Genomic DNA, 15,606 nt, shown 5'->3' with positions numbered 1-15,606 from the left:
CCCTGCTTTCCCTGCCCTGAGCCTGCAGCAGGGCACCTGGGAGCAGGGCTCTGCACTTGCACTTCAGTGTTCCCCACAAGGCCCCACAGGAAAGGGCAAAACAGGAAACAAACCAGTAAAATAAGGAGGACTGCTTCACATTACTTTTATTACCAATAAGTAAATGTGTTCATTGTAACCACTCTTCAATTGAATTGTTTAGTTTGAAGGAAAGTAAATTAGCATATGAAATCAGCAAGCAAACTAAAATTTCCTTCATAATTTAAAAATACACTAATTTTGGAGTTCAGCCTAGAGCATATTTTAATGGTATGTGTTTTGGAACCTTAAATATACTGTTTTTTCACTCAGGTTGTCAATAGAAACCTATCTGTGTTGCCCTCTCTCGGGCCCCTCTATATGTAAGCACAGCCCCTACTTATCTGATATTTTTCCTCTTTTTGAGATTTATCTCTATGAAGGAATGCACCTCTGTGCAGTTTAGATTTCATAGAATACTCTTAATGATGAATTGTGTTCTTAAATGCAATACCGCTATCTTTTTTTGTTGCAGGACTCTTAATCCTAATAACTTTATTGCTGGGCATTCCACTGTGGGCACCAGCAAATGCTGGCCTGTAAACATATCAGTATCTGCCACGGTTTTTATCAAATACTCTTTGTGGCATTATAGAAAAGAAATATGGAACATACCAAATGCACAGATAAGTTTAATTTTAGCCTGTCAATATAACACAAGGGTGCAAGTTCATTGCCGTGGCATTACAGGCCCAGCTGTGTGATACTCTGACTTTAACACTGAGAGCTTTCTCTTGTCTCTGAACAGCACAAGCTCTGAGAACAGAGCTCCTGAGAGCCCGAGGCCGGCGAGGACGTACACGCCGTTCAAGAGAGTGCTGGAGTTCAGCGCGAGGAGCAGTCCCTCCTGAGAGCTCAGCTCATCCGCCTTCCTAAACACGAGCAGAACTTGGCGCCTTTGCAGCTTGGTTAGATAAGTTTTTATCAGTTTAGAGGAAAGCAGCAGCATGGAGTCTTGCTAAATTTATCCTGAAAGCAGCTCTTTGGTGACTTTATACCTGAAGTTACTACCGATGTTAACTGTGAGGGAGTAGGGAAGCAGCAGGCTGAGGGAAGCAGCAGTCAGGCAATATTGCTTCTTTAGAAGCTGTCTAGTGCAATGTGTCATTTCAAATGCCTGTAAGGACTTGTATAGCTGTACAGTTGGGGTTTTTTTCTTCAATTGTGTTGTAATTCTGTTTGAGTAATGAAGCTCTAATATATTCTGTTGTCAGTACTACTGGAGCAGCACCTGAAGCTGTGCTGGCAGAGGGAATTTGTGTGGAAGCTCTGAATCTGCCCAGACTGAGGGTGGCTCACCCCTGTCCCTGAGACCTGGGGCACTTGAGGGCTCTCTTCACCTGGAGCAGCTCTTTTGTACCCAGCACTCTTTGTCTGGGAGGGAGAGATGAACTGGGCTGTTTAAAACAGTTCCCTCAGCACATGGCAGATGAATATTGTGTTTGCTGCTCAAAACAGTAAGGGATAGAGCAGATTATAATAGAATTTGCTTTGTTGGACTGAGGCACTGGTTTGCACTTCCTCAGTCATGGGACAGAGTGACCATGGGTGACACATTCAGTAGCAATTGTGTAGGAAAATCCCTGACACTTTATTTATTTACTTTTCCATTCAAGGAAGGAGTTTTCATTAAACAAAAGTTTGCCTACTGCAACCTGCAGCAGTCCTTGCAATTCCAACAGCAACAGCAATCCTGAATCAGGATTTGAGGTTTTGAGTACTATTTTTTTTTTATCCAAACCACTTAAAATCTTATCTTTGGCTTCAAAGTAGCAGCAGGAGTGACTGTATCTAGTTCTGAACTAATTTAAATATATATTTAGGGTATTATCTACATCTTGTTTTGATCTTCCACTCTTTGTGAATTTAAAATGAAGTAGGAATATAATATTTTAATTCTGTTAACATGAATGAAGGACCTTTTTTTTTCTTCTAATTGCAGTACCTGCAACAGAAAACAACTTAGATTCTGTATGATCAATATTGTTCTTGCATGCAGTGTCAATCCCAGGAGGTGCTCACCTTGCCACAGAGCTTCAGAAAGGGATTGCTTTTATCTCCAGCCTAATGCAATTCAGTCCTGTCTATTCAAATCAATTACACTTACTAAAGTTGTATTTAAAAATAATAATGTTGACCTCATATTGAATGCACAAGATGAGTAATAACTCTGATTTTAGGGATAAACTTTATACCTGTGAAATCTTATCTCCATCTAGTGCCTTCCTAAACACGAGCAGAACTTGGCGCCTTTGCAGCTTGGTTAGATAAGTTTTTATCAGTTTAGAGGAAAGCAGCAGCATGGAGTCTTGCTAAATTTATCCTGAAAGCAGCTCTTTGGTGACTTTATACCTGAAGTTACTACCGATGTTAACTGTGAGGGAGTAGGGAAGCAGCAGGCTGAGGGAAGCAGCAGTCAGGCAATATTGCTTCTTTAGAAGCTGTCTAGTGCAATGTGTCATTTCAAATGCCTGTAAGGACTTGTATAGCTGTACAGTTGGGGTTTTTTTCTTCAATTGTGTTGTAATTCTGTTTGAGTAATGAAGCTCTAATATATTCTGTTGCCAGTACTACTGGGGCAGCACCTGAAGCTGGGCTGGCAGAGGGAATTTGTGTGGAAGCTCTGAATCTGCCCAGACTGAGGGTGGCTCACCCCTGTCCCTGAGACCTGGGGCACTTGAGGGCTCTCTTCACCTGGAGCAGCTCTTTTGTACCCAGCACTCTTTGTCTGGGAGGGAGAGATGAACTGGGCTGTTTAAAACAGTTCCCTCAGCACATGGCAGATGAATATTGTGTTTGCTGCTCAAAACAGTAAGGGATAGAGCAGATTATAATAGAATTTGCTTTGTTGGACTGAGGCACTGGTTTGCACTTCCTCAGTCATGGGACAGAGTGACCATGGGTGACACATTCAGTAGCAATTGTGTAGGAAAATCCCTGACACTTTATTTATTTACTTTTCCATTCAAGGAAGGAGTTTTCATTAAACAAAAGTTTGCCTACTGCAACCTGCAGCAGTCCTTGCAATTCCAACAGCAACAGCAATCCTGAATCAGGATTTGAGGTTTTGAGTACTATTTTTTTTTTATCCAAACCACTTAAAATCTTATCTTTGGCTTCAAAGTAGCAGCAGGAGTGACTGTATCTAGTTCTGAACTAATTTAAATATATATTTAGGGTATTATCTACATCTTGTTTTGATCTTCCACTCTTTGTGAATTTAAAATGAAGTAGGAATATAATATTTTAATTCTGTTAACATGAATGAAGGACCTTTTTTTTTCTTCTAATTGCAGTACCTGCAACAGAAAACAAACAACTTAGGTTCTGTATGATCAATATTGTTCTTGCATGCAGTGTCAATCCCAGGAGGTGCTCACATTGCCACAGAGCTTCAGAAAGGGATTGCTTTTATCTCCAGCCTAATGCAATTCAGTCCTGTCTATTCAAATCAATTACACTTACTAAAGTTGTATTTAAAATAATAATGTTGACCTCATATTGAATGCACAAGATGAGTAATAACTCTGATTTTAGGGATAAACTTTATACCTGTGAAATCTTATCTCCATCTAGTGGCTGATAACAGCAAATATTTGGACAGTATCTGTTTTTGAAGAGAAGGACACTAAAACTAATCCCAACAGGTATATTAATGTCCATTAGGGATGCAACTTTACGTCTTACAGAATGTTTTTTAGCATTTCTGTGCCCAAACAGTCCCTCTGTAATTCAGGACTTGAATTCTGAATCATGGCTTGTGAAAATTACTTTCAAACTTAAGATGAATGGATGAAGGTGGTAGTTTTAGATAAAGGAAATGCATGTTGTTGTAACAGACATTAACTGACGAGTTTAAAGAAGTGAAAATCCTTTACCCCTCTGATTTTGGCCAGAAGTCAGAAAACAACCTGATGACTGTGAGGTGCTCAGTGAATGGTAGTAGAGGGCAGGGTAAGTATCAAAATGCTGTTTTGACACAGACTCAAAAGAAGTTCATTCTTCTTTTAATATATTCCTGAGGCTCTCCTGAAAATGCTGCAAGCTATTTTTAACTCTGAGACTTGCAACATTATGATAATCTGCTCAAGACTTTACAAGGAATGCAGCAAGGCCTTAAGTTTTTACTGTGAAGGTGTTCTGTGTAAATTTTGTCTTGACTGTTTGATGAAATACAGTATTTTTTTCTAAACCAAAAAAGGAGTGAAGTCAAAGCTGTATTTTAAGAGCATTTTGACATACAGTGAGCTGGATGACTATCAAGTGATTGGACTACTGATCTAAGTTTGGTAACTGTGAAGAACAGGAGGGGAACTGTGTTTATATCATGTTACATGAAAATGTAGAGCTTTCCACTCAAATGAGCAGTAATGTACGTTAGCATAATAATAACAAACCTGACTGAAAAGACTGTAACACTTCTGTATAAATTTTCTCAATTTGAGACTCAGTTAATTAGTACTATCACGTTAGAAACTAGTAAAATTTCTGTAAACAGCAATAAAAGCCATATAGGAAGGTCCCAGCAAGTACACTAAATGCAAGTCAATTGTATGACTACATTTGTACCATGATAAGTATTCTTTTGTGATTTATTCCAGATACTCTGGAAAGTATTTTGGGATACACTTTTCATATATGCTGTACAAATAATGTATGACATTGTATGCTTTTAATACATCCGGTATGTAGGACATGAAAAGGATAAATTGCAATAAACACTGTATTTAAACTTGTTGTTCTGTTGCGTCAACATGAAACATGAACATGAGTCTTTTAGAAATAAACCTACCTTAAAATGTAGCAGACTCTTACTGTTCACAACCTTGTTTGTTCCAAACGTGTGGGAATGGAAAGCGGCGGAGCCTCCGTGTTCTCCTCGTACAGTATTTTTTTCTAAACCAAAAAAGGAGTGAAGTCAAAGCTGTATTTTAAGAGCATTTTGACATACAGTGAGCTGGATGACTATCAAGTGATTGGACTACTGATCTAAGTTTGGTAACTGTGAAGAACAGGAGGGGAACTGTGTTTATATCATGTTACATGAAAATGTAGAGCTTTCCACTCAAATGAGCAGTAATGTACGTTAGCATAATAATAACAAACCTGACTGAAAAGACTGTAACACTTCTGTATAAATTTTCTCAATTTGAGACTCAGTTAATTAGTACTATCACGTTAGAAACTAGTAAAATTTCTGTAAACAGCAATAAAAGCCATATAGGAAGGTCCCAGCAAGTACACTAAATGCAAGTCAATTGTATGACTACATTTGTACCATGATAAGTATTCTTTTGTGATTTATTCCAGATACTCTGGAAAGTATTTTGGGATACACTTTTCATATATGCTGTACAAATAATGTATGACATTGTATGCTTTTAATACATCCGGTATGTAGGACATGAAAAGGATAAATTGCAATAAACACTGTATTTAAACTTGTTGTTCTGTTGCGTCAACATGAAACATGAACATGAGTCTTTTAGAAATAAACCTACCTTAAAATGTAGCAGACTCTTACTGTTCACAACCTTGTTTGTTCCAAACGTGTGGGAATGGAAAGCGGCTCCAGCGGAGCCTCCGTGTTCTCCTCCGTGTTTCCTTTGGCTCTCGAGAACAGGAAGGCACTCCCTGGCTAAAGACTCTCAAAGCCAAGTCACAAAAGTAGATGAACTCTTTAATGAAATAAAAAAACTATTGACTTGCACAGGATAAACAAAAACTGGGCAGCAGAGCTCTTGGAAAAAAGCCCAACAGCTTCAGATCATCCGGATAACATCTGAATCCATCTGGGATGATGCTCTCCAGGCTTCAGCAGGATGAGACCAGGATGGTTGTTGCCCATCTTTATTTACAGTTTATATTCACTATTCACCTCCTGATAGTGGAGATTTATTTTTAAGACTTTAAAAATAAAGCAATCTACGTGTCAACTAAAGAAGAGGTTGTGCAAACACGATAATCACAATGTCACAGGTTTGTAATGCTCACAGGAAGAATGGCAAGTTTTTAACTCAAATAATGCTTTTCTATTTATGTGTATTCAGCTCAGATTGCCAAGCAGCCCTGATAAAATCTTGTTGAAATGGGCAGTGCTTGTGCTGAACCTACAGCATGGGATTCTGGGAGCAGGATACAGATGCTTTTCAGAGAGCTTGAAATATTTTACATCTAAAAACTTCTGCATATGGACAGATGAGAAGTAAGTTCTCTATGCATGAATTCTGTAATTCTGCACAGGAGATCCCTGCTCCACAGAATGGAGATGTACATGCTGAGAGTTTCATTCCACTTACATTTTACTTCATCCTTGTTCAGCCCCTGGGGCCATTTGCATGTGTAAAAGAAGAAAAGTGCATGAGAGACCTGAGTTAAGGTCCTTCCAGCCCTGCCTCAAGCACAACATAGAAGGAGCACAAGACAAGAAGGACACAGGAGCCACTTACAACTCAAGGTATGTGAATGTTTTCAAAAGAAAAAGGGACTTGGTGATTTAAAGGGAAAATACAAAGTGAACATCTGTGAGGTTACAATATTCTGTAAAGGCACGTGGTATGTAGGCAATGCAGTGATCTGATGGTTGCTTCCCAGTATGTTTATAGGTAGAAAGACATATAGATTTGCTTTTAAAATGTTTGGGGCTTTTTTTTGAGAATTTAGGTTAAAAGGAAGAGGTTGTTTTTGGTTTTTTTTTTTTTTTTTTTAAGGAAAATAAAATTTTACAAAGGAATTTTAAGGAAATTTTTATTTTAAGGAAAATAAAATTATTACAAAGGTGCATCATGCAGATAAGAAAGGAGTTTTTTTTCCTAAAAGAAATAAAATTTATTTAATTAAATTCCAAATACTCATACCATTTTTTCTTGTTATTTTGGGGGTAATTTACATTCTATGTGTAGCTTGTTTCTTCTTCCCCTCCTCCTCAATATTCCTGAGCAGAGAAACTGTAAAGGCAGTTCCCATCCACCCCCCCAAAAATCCCTACAATCTAAAGTTTCTTTTGCTCCTTTTCCAAATGAAAAGAAGTAGCATTTTATGAAGTTGAAGAAAGCAGAAAACAACAGCTTTTCTTGTAGAAATAACACTAAATTACTAAATCTATATTTCCTTCTTCAAGCTTGTACCAAAGTTGATGCTGTCTCAGTTGCATAGCATCTAGATACTGCCCACCTGTTCACAACCAAGAACGTTTTTGTTCCAGCACCTTCCAAATTTCACCTACTTGTTCATCATTCTGGAACTGTGGGTTACATGTAAACAGAAAATGTTATTCCAAAATTTAACACTCCAGAACTGTAAAGATGAACAATATTCCTTCCCAGTGAACTTGGACAAATACAGACTTAGTGAACAAAGTGAGGTACAGAATGATCAGGTATGATTCTCAGAAACCATGTTATTAACGCTTTATTCTCTTCATTTTTACTCTACTTTTTTCTATGTTTATGCAGTTTAGCACATAAACTGAACCCACTGTAAATTGCTTTTCTGTACACGTCATAAAGCAGCTGAACATTTTGTGAGAGCAGTGGTCTAATGCGATTGTTCCTTCTAGATCCTCAGTTCCCTGCAGCCAGGAGCAGTTTCCATGCCCTGTCCCCCACTCTCTCCTACTGCAGGATGAAGTGTTCCCCACTCTCTCCTATTGCAGATTCAGGTGTTCCCCACTCTCTCCTAGTGCAGGATCAAGTGTTCCTTCTGCAAGAGGCAGAAATGGGACACGGATGCGTGACTTAAACCTGCGTAAGAGGCAGCAATTCGAGGAACTTGTGTCCTGTAACTGCGGGGCACCTCCCGCTGAGAAAAACTCAGGGATTTCCCTGAATCTTAGGCAAAACTCCCCCAGGGGATTTCCCACGGATGATCCAGGTAGTGCGTAACAGACAAAAGATGTCGAAAAATTTAGATAGGATACCAGATTGGTCTCTGGGGAGGGGGAAAAGTCAGAGTCTGCTGCAGTGCTGACCCCAAACATCGCTCAAAAGATGTCGAAAAATTTAGATAGGATACCAGATTGGTCTCTGGGGAGGGGAAAAGTCAGAGTCTGCTGACCCCAAACATCGCTAAAAGGTGTCGAATTGCTCTCCAACTCAGAGCCACAGGCTTTCAGCGCTGCCCCGCGCGTGTCACGGGGCACACGGCGCAGCCTTCCCAGCTCCGGGTGCAGTTCTGGCAGGACGAAGGCGGGCACACGGCGCAGCCTTCCCAGCTCCGGGTGCAGTTCTGGCAGGACGAAGGCGGGTCCCCAGCGCTCCCTCAGCGCTCCCTTCGCGCGCCGAGCAGGTCGGGCCCTGCCGCCGCGCCGTCACTTCCGGCGAGATGGCGGCCCGCGGGGCTCTGCCATGGCGGCGGCTCCGGGGCTGCGCGGGCGGTGCAGTTCTGGCAGGACGAAGGCGGGCACACGGCGCAGCCTTCCCAGCTCCTGGTGCAGTTCTGGCAGGACGAAGGCGGGCACACGGCGCAGCCTTCCCAGCTCCGGGTGCAGTTCTGGCAGGACGAAGGCGGGCACACGGCGCAGCCTTCCCAGCTCCAGGTGCAGCTCTGGCAGGACGAAAGCGGGTCCCCAGCGCGCCCTCAGCGCTCCCTTCGCGCGCCGAGCAGGTCGGGCCCTGCCGCCGCGCCGTCACTTCCGGCGAGATGGCGGCCCGCGGGGCTCTGCCATGGCGGCGGCTCCGGGGCTGCGCGGGCGGGCGCTGCCCGAGCTCCGCGAGATGCTGAGGCGGCAGGAGCGGCTGCTGGCCGACCGGTGAGGGCAGCCGGAGCGCCGAGCAGCGCGTCGGGCTTCCCGCCACTTCGCCCGTCCGCTTGCAGGCGGCAGAGGGCGAAGCGCCCGCTGGGGCCGGGAGGGCGCGGGCAGCCCCGCTGCGGCGGCTGGGGCCGCGGGCAGCGCTCGGGCTGTACGTGTCCGTGTGGCTCGGGGATGGGCTCCTGTCCTGTGAGGAGAGGCTGAGAACGGGCACTGTTCAGCCTGGAAAGGGAAGCTTTGCGGTCACCCGGCTGCGGCCTTGCGGAGCCTGAGGGGAGCTTGCAGGAGCGACAGGCAGAGCGATGTGCGGGAGCATGGCGTGACGGAGGGAGGGAACGGGTTCACGTGGAAGAGAGTAGGTTTGGATGAGACACAGGAGGAAGAAGTGATCCCCGGTGGGGCAGGAGCTGCGGCTGCCCCGTCCCCGCGGCTGTTCAGGGCTGCAGGGGGAAGTGTCCCTGCCCCTGGCACGGCGTGGAACGAGGTCATTTCTAAGGTCCCGTCCCACCCAAACCACTTCATGGCTCGTGTGTTCCACTGACAACACGTAGGTAGTGCTGTGCTGCGAGTGCTTTGCATCTTGCCTCGTTTCAGAAGTTTAGTTTGTAAATAAGCTGATGTTGCAATGTGAAACCTGCCCCCTTAGCTATTCTAATAAAACTTTTGTATCTCAGGTTGAAATAGGATTGTTTATAATAATGTTTGTTTGTCTGTTTGTTTGTTTTAGGAAGTTCATTGCTAGGCTTCCAGATAAGGGTAAGAAGATCTCTGATTTTGCTGAAAAGCTCAAGCTTGCCATTTTGCAAGAGGAAGAAGTAGCCAGGACAGCTGAGCTGTTATCTGCTGTCAGGTTGGAGTTTCAGGCAAAACAGGAGGAGATTAATACAAGCAAACAGGGAGTTGTCCTGACTGAGGACACAGTGGACAGTGCAGATTCCTCAGTCGTTAATGAAAACTCTAACATTAAGGACATTTCTGACACTTCTGCTGAAAGGCAGGAGGCAGAATGTGTTGAAGAAGATGCCACTAATACAGCTTTAGAAAATCAAAGGACTCAGAGGAAAAGTAATAAAGTAAAGACTGTTATTTGTGAAGATGTCTCCAAGTCAGCCACAAGCAATCACCTGAACAATGATCAGCAAGTGTCCCAGAGCAATGCTGAGGATGGGACAGAAAGTAGAGCTGCTCTGGACAATAGTAAAGAAGCCTTGGTTGATGCCTTTCAAAGAGTTACAATTGCAGATGGGGAAAACAGTGAAAAAATACTGGAAAAAGAGCAGGATGTGGCAAAACACAAGGGCAATGCATTTGGAAGGCAGCATCCCAAGACTCCACATTATATTGAGGTTCTAGAGGCCAGAGCCAAGAATCCAGTCATGAAAAAACCCAAATTTAAAACAAATGCGTGAGTACAGATCTTTTGTATGTGCATAAAATTGAAAATAGTACAGAACAAGCATGATGGCTTTATTTTCTAGTGGTGATTAAAGAGATTTGAAGTCTCATGACAGACAAGGTTCATGTGTTAGCTCTGTATCTTTAAATGCCACAATCTCAGTACTGAGCAGTGGCTTCTTTCTGCCCATCTGAAACAACTGTCATGAATCTTCACAGAATTTCAGAGCTTAAGGTGCAAAACTACTAAACAATTGGTAAAACTTTGGGATCAGTTCTAGAACATGTAGAACTTTAATAGCTGGAAGTGTTTTGATTTTTCTGCACTTTTAGGAGAATTACATTTACATTGTCTGTTCTGGTAGCAGTGACAGTTTGTACCTTGTGTGACTGACACAGCATTGCTACTTCAGTCTGCTAATAAATCAGCAAACCAGTTTGGTTCATTGTCAGCAGTAACTTTTCTATCTCTGCAGAGAAATAGTTCTGTTTTCTCTGAGTGCTGCTTACTTTTTATTTGTCTGTGTTTTCATAGCACTTCAGATTTATTTTCAACTCTTAAAAGTAAGTTTTGAAACTGGAGTTGTTCAGCCTTGTGGTGCAAATTTGGATCACAACACAGGTTGTTTTGTGTTTCCCAGACTGTCAGGAGAGCAGAGTGGATCATCTCATGGTTCCTCATCCAGTCGCTCTCCCGGCGGATTTGGCTCTCCAGTTCCTCCAGAAGAGAGAAGACTCAGAGATAAGAAACACTTGGATGACATCACAGCAGCTCGACTGCCACCACTTCACCACTCCCCTGCCAAGCTGTTATCCATAGAGGAATCCATAGCAATTCAGATACAGCAAAAAGAAGCTTATGAGGTATGAATTTACAATTGGCTCTGAAAATTACATAACCAGGATCACTCCCAAGACAGAAAAGATAAAGGGATCTTTTCATAAAGGTGAATTGAGATGGGCAGACTTTGAGGAAAGGCACTTTGTCTTATATTTGATTCTTTTCATGATATAATTAAAGAATGTATTAATGCTCTCTGAAAGTGTTGATCCTCCATGAAACAAAATCTTTGTGTGTTAATGTGCTGACCTGACTGCACTCACTTCACCTCTGACTAGAAATTTAAATGTACACCTTCCCTGTTAGTGATGACAGAGCTTTTGTCCCTTGCATAAATGAAGGCCTAGCAGTATTTGTTGTTCTTAAAATATGCAAGTATCTGCATTTGCCTTTATTTATGCTGTGTCTGAAGAATCCAGGTTCTGAGGTTCTAAATTCTGTTATAATGGAGTTTGACTTTCCAGGCAGTGTCAGGCTAATGTCTAAATTAGGTACTATTGTAGAAGTGTTCTTTTAAAAGTGACATTACTATACCACAGGTGGGGGCTGCCACTTGGAGAGTTTCAACTGTTATTAAAAAAAGTCAAATATGAATAGCATAGTTATGTATAAGTGTGAAAAGAAACTTGAAATTTCTTTGCTAATTGCTAAAACTTTTAATTAAGCCCGCTTTGGAATTATTATTATTATTATCATCATCATCATCATTATCATTATTATCATTATCATTATGTCAAGTTTATATTTTAGTACATTAGCTTATTCATGAGAATGACAAATGAACACTTTCTAACCTGTGTCCTTTTTTTTCTGACATAGGAAATGCAAGCCAAGCTTGCAGCACAGAAGCTTGCAGAGAGACTGAATATAAAAATGCTCAGGTTTGAACCAGAGTGGGAGGCCTCAATGCAGTACAGAGAAGTGAGAGATGAAGATTATTTTTCAGCAGAAGACTGAATGCATGAAAGAGTGTCTGTGGATGAGCTGTGTAACTGATCTTTATGCAGTACTTCTTAAAACCCAAACCTGAATATTTAAAATGCTTCATCTAGTCAGTTTTTTCTTAAAATTTTCACATGACAGCTCCAGGAAGGGTTCAGTGTAGACATCATAAACACACATGTCACAATTATTTATCAGTCTTCTTTGGGGACTGTTTTTTGAGCACTTGGGGCAGTTAATTCTTGTGGAATGCCCCACAGTTCTCAGATTTAGCAGAGTAAGCTCTCTGATACAGTTTTGCAGGCTAGGATGGGTCAGCTATAAGATCAAGTTTCCTCTGTGCAGAAATGTGATTGCAAAGGACTTTGGCACAAAACATGTCCATAAAGAAAGCTGAGGTGCCTGTAAACTGCTGACATGGATGCAAGCTCTTGTCTTCTATAAATTTGAGCTACTTCTTTTACCTATTTAATGTTACCTTTCATGGTATGGTGAAAATACCTGCCCAGAGAGGTACAATAAGTATCTGATCTTTAGGCTGGAACCACATGAGAACTTGTTTCTCTGCCTGCACCTTAAAATAACACTTGCTGCCCTTAAGTTGTAAATAGCTAAGAATTTAAAGTTATTATGCAACTCAGATTCTGTTTGGGCTTTAAGGGACTCTGCTGTTTGGTTTTTGGTTATTATGGCAAAGCACATCAAGAGATCAAGTTCATCTGAAGACTTTACTATTCTTATTAAAGATTTTTATGTTTTTCTGTATTTTTGTACACTGCTTTTATACTTTGGATGTACTATTTTTTCATAGTCTAATACTGTAAATTAAGAGATCCACTCTGGTTTTCTTGGAGGAAGTATTGTGTGTATTTTTAAGTTTTGGCTGTTACTTGAAGATAAAAAACAACCTTCCTTACATCACCATGAATATGAAAATATGAATTTTGAAAGATAAGGAACACACCTGACAAGTATTTCACAATGGTATTTTCACTGTGGACTAGGATTTTCTGAGCCTAGTTGAGTTCACTTCTTAAAAACAAACCTCAGAGATTCCTTGTACAGGCTGGCAATGCCTGTTTTCCACGATGCTGCCACAGCTGTGTGTGCAGGGCTGTCCCTGGATGTTCTGCAGGAATGATGTCTTTGGAAACCAAGGCTGCTCCAGCTGCAAGTCATTTAAAAAGCTGCACGGGATGAAAATGTGGGAGGAAGGTCTCAGCCACTGCTTGAGTGCAGGCAGCACTTCCCTGCAGGCAGCAACTCTCTCCCAAGTGCTCCAGGCCCTCCTGGGCAGTCCCTCTGGCACAGTCCATACCCTGGCACTGCAGTTGGACAGGTGCAACTGCTGCTAAGCTGCTTGTGATATTTTTTGACTAGGTCATCTCTTGCTCTTTCCTGAACCCTTTCCTCTTGCAGCCTTCTGGTTCTCATTGTTCATTGGCTTCTCATCAGCTGCTCTTCCCTTTTTCTTGTTAGGCTTACCTGCTGTCACTAAACCCAATCCATATTCTGCCTCCCTGCACCACCCATTCCCTTTCCAATGACATGCTGTGTGTGTCTGTGTGTGACTCCTGCCATGTGTCATGCAGCCTCCTGCCACTGCTATCTTGCCTTGCTTTCTGGAACTCCATCTGAATACCAGCTGTGCTCCTCCTATGTGCCTCAGTCCCTTGAGTACCTCACAGAGACCTCAATATCTTTGCAGTTTTGCCATGACTGCTCTCCTGAGACTTTCCTTATTTCCTGATTTGGTTTCAGACTCTGCAGATGTTTGTCATTTCCAGGCCTTCTCACCTTTCTACCTTCTTTTCATACTTGGGTTTTTTCCTTCCTCTTGTCTATGCTCCTTCATCCTCCCAGCTTCTCACCATCACTTGCCTTTGTCAGCACAATTCTTTGGCTTGTTTTCAGCCATTCACATTCATCCCTCAGCATCCCTGTTGACCCAGTGGATCTCAGTTGTATCTATTTCTGTTCAGCACGTGGCTCTGACTCACAGGCCAGAGGAGTGATCTCTTGTGGGTGCAGCTCATCTCTCAGATCAGTGCTTTCCATGCTGCCACCTGCTTGTCCAGCTGCATCTTGTCATCAGCCCTCCCATTATTGCAGTCTGTAGTGCTCAAGGACAAGCAGTCTCAGAACTGTATTTGCTTTCCCTTTGCTGTTTCATGAAACCTCAATTACCACTTCCATGCCGTTTGCATCTCTTCCCCGGTTGGCATCCTTGCCCTTCTCCTGTAGTGGCTGTGCTGTCACACCTCTGTGAGATGCTGTGTTTGTTCTCTGCTGGCTTTTCTGTGCTGAAGGAATTCACACAAAGCTATGCAGTTAGGGACTTTTTTCTAGAGTACTGAAATTTGCCTCTACCTAGGCTTCTGCTGAGCACACATTTCTGCTAACTAAACCAGCTCTTTTACTTTTTTTTTTTTTTTGTGCTATTAACACCTACTTTTGCTCTCTAAACTTTGTAAATCAGAGGCGCTTTTCTTGACCTTTATATTGACAGCATTCAACGTACTGGGCTTTTGCCAAATGATCCCTGCATGGGCAAACTCCACCCTTCAGGGGAGGCAGGGTGGGGTGGGGTGGCAATCACTGTGGTAACAGGTGAAGTTCATTATGTGTTCGTTAAATAATCAGCAGCTTGTTCAGTGCAGTGTTGGGGAGCTCCTGTGTGAATACCAAACCAAGCTAAAGGTAGGAATTTTAAGTTATTATTTTAAAGTTTGGAAAACCTAGAAGCTTTCTTGGGGGTTGTTGCTTCTGAGCAGAGGTATGCACTTTGAATTAAGATGCTGTGAATGATAAGGAAGTAAAATCAGTTTAAAGAGTCCTGTGTGGAGGACGTGCAATCTTGAAGTCTGTGAAACGTTACAGCACAAGAGGATCATGAAAGGATTTGCTGGATAATGAAAGGATGAATCATTAAATGGTTTAGTCTCATTGAAAAAAAATCTGATTGAGTATGGTTTTGCTGTTGTGTATTTCATTGTTTCCCAGTCATGTCAAAATGTATACTGAGAGCTGAGGAGCTTGCTCTCTGTTTTGAGAATGGACTGCTATATTGGAATGGGCTGTTAACACAGTAAAAATAAAGAATGGATAATATATTTTTGAAGTTGTTCACGTGAATAATGTTTGTTTTGACCATGTAACATTTAGAAGAGAAATGGAACTCTTGTGCTTCAGTGCTTTACAAGGAAAAGGAAAACTGTTGCTATGTAGGAAAAGAAAACTAGAGATTCAAACGGATGAGGAAAGACCTGAGAGGCCTAAAGCTGGCCAGTCTTGCAGGTCTGAGAGGTGGCACAGAGACACAGCTTAAATGTGGCCCGTGGTCAGAGAGCTGCAGCATGTGAGGTATGGATCTGTGCAGCCTTGGTTTCTGCCGTGCTGGGGTACCTGATTCCCAAACTGCTCAGAAGAAAAGCCCTGTAACAGATTTTCTGTGCTTTAACCTTTCCTGAGGGAGAGAACCTGTAATCTGGCTTGCCTGCTATGGTGATATCATCTAGAGGATTTAGCCGCCTAAAAATTTATGCTAGTATGGTACTTAGAAATGGTATTTAGAAAATCACATATGAAGAAAAACCTAAAT

At 42.2% G+C, this 15,606-nt stretch overlaps 1 protein-coding gene and 1 long non-coding RNA gene across 8 annotated transcripts in view; one reads left to right on the top strand and one right to left on the bottom strand.

Annotated features, from left to right (window-relative positions):
- LOC120508858 (myocardial zonula adherens protein) overlaps window positions 1–12,162 on the top strand; it is a 63,888-nt gene extending 51,726 nt beyond the window's left edge. For 5 of the 7 annotated variants that reach the window (XM_039722838.1, XM_039722839.1, XM_039722837.1 and 2 more), the window contains exon 13: window positions 827–929. In XM_039722838.1, coding sequence (XP_039578772.1) covers window positions 827–929 — 103 coding nt within the window. Of the gene's footprint in view, window positions 1–826; window positions 2,007–9,554; window positions 10,233–10,863; window positions 11,087–11,882 lie in introns of those variants that run through there. The other 2 variants (XM_039722842.1, XM_039722835.1) reach the window with 2 other exon arrangements.
- On the bottom strand, window positions 1,244–4,929 carry LOC120508860. Its single transcript, XR_005629108.1, has 2 exons — window positions 3,631–4,929; window positions 1,244–2,273 (listed from the first exon to the last, which is right to left on the bottom strand). It is a non-coding gene; the product is annotated as an uncharacterized LOC120508860 (long non-coding RNA).
- Window positions 12,163–15,606: the final 3,444 nt, after the last annotated feature.

The sequence above is a fragment of the Passer montanus genome, unplaced genomic scaffold, assembly GCF_014805655.1.
Source record: "Passer montanus isolate IOZ18808 unplaced genomic scaffold, ASM1480565v1 scaffold5, whole genome shotgun sequence".
In the NCBI taxonomy this organism is placed as follows: domain Eukaryota; kingdom Metazoa; phylum Chordata; class Aves; order Passeriformes; family Passeridae; genus Passer; species Passer montanus.
Note: the sequence above shows the minus strand (reverse complement) of the source record. Positions and strands in the feature narration are given on the sequence as shown.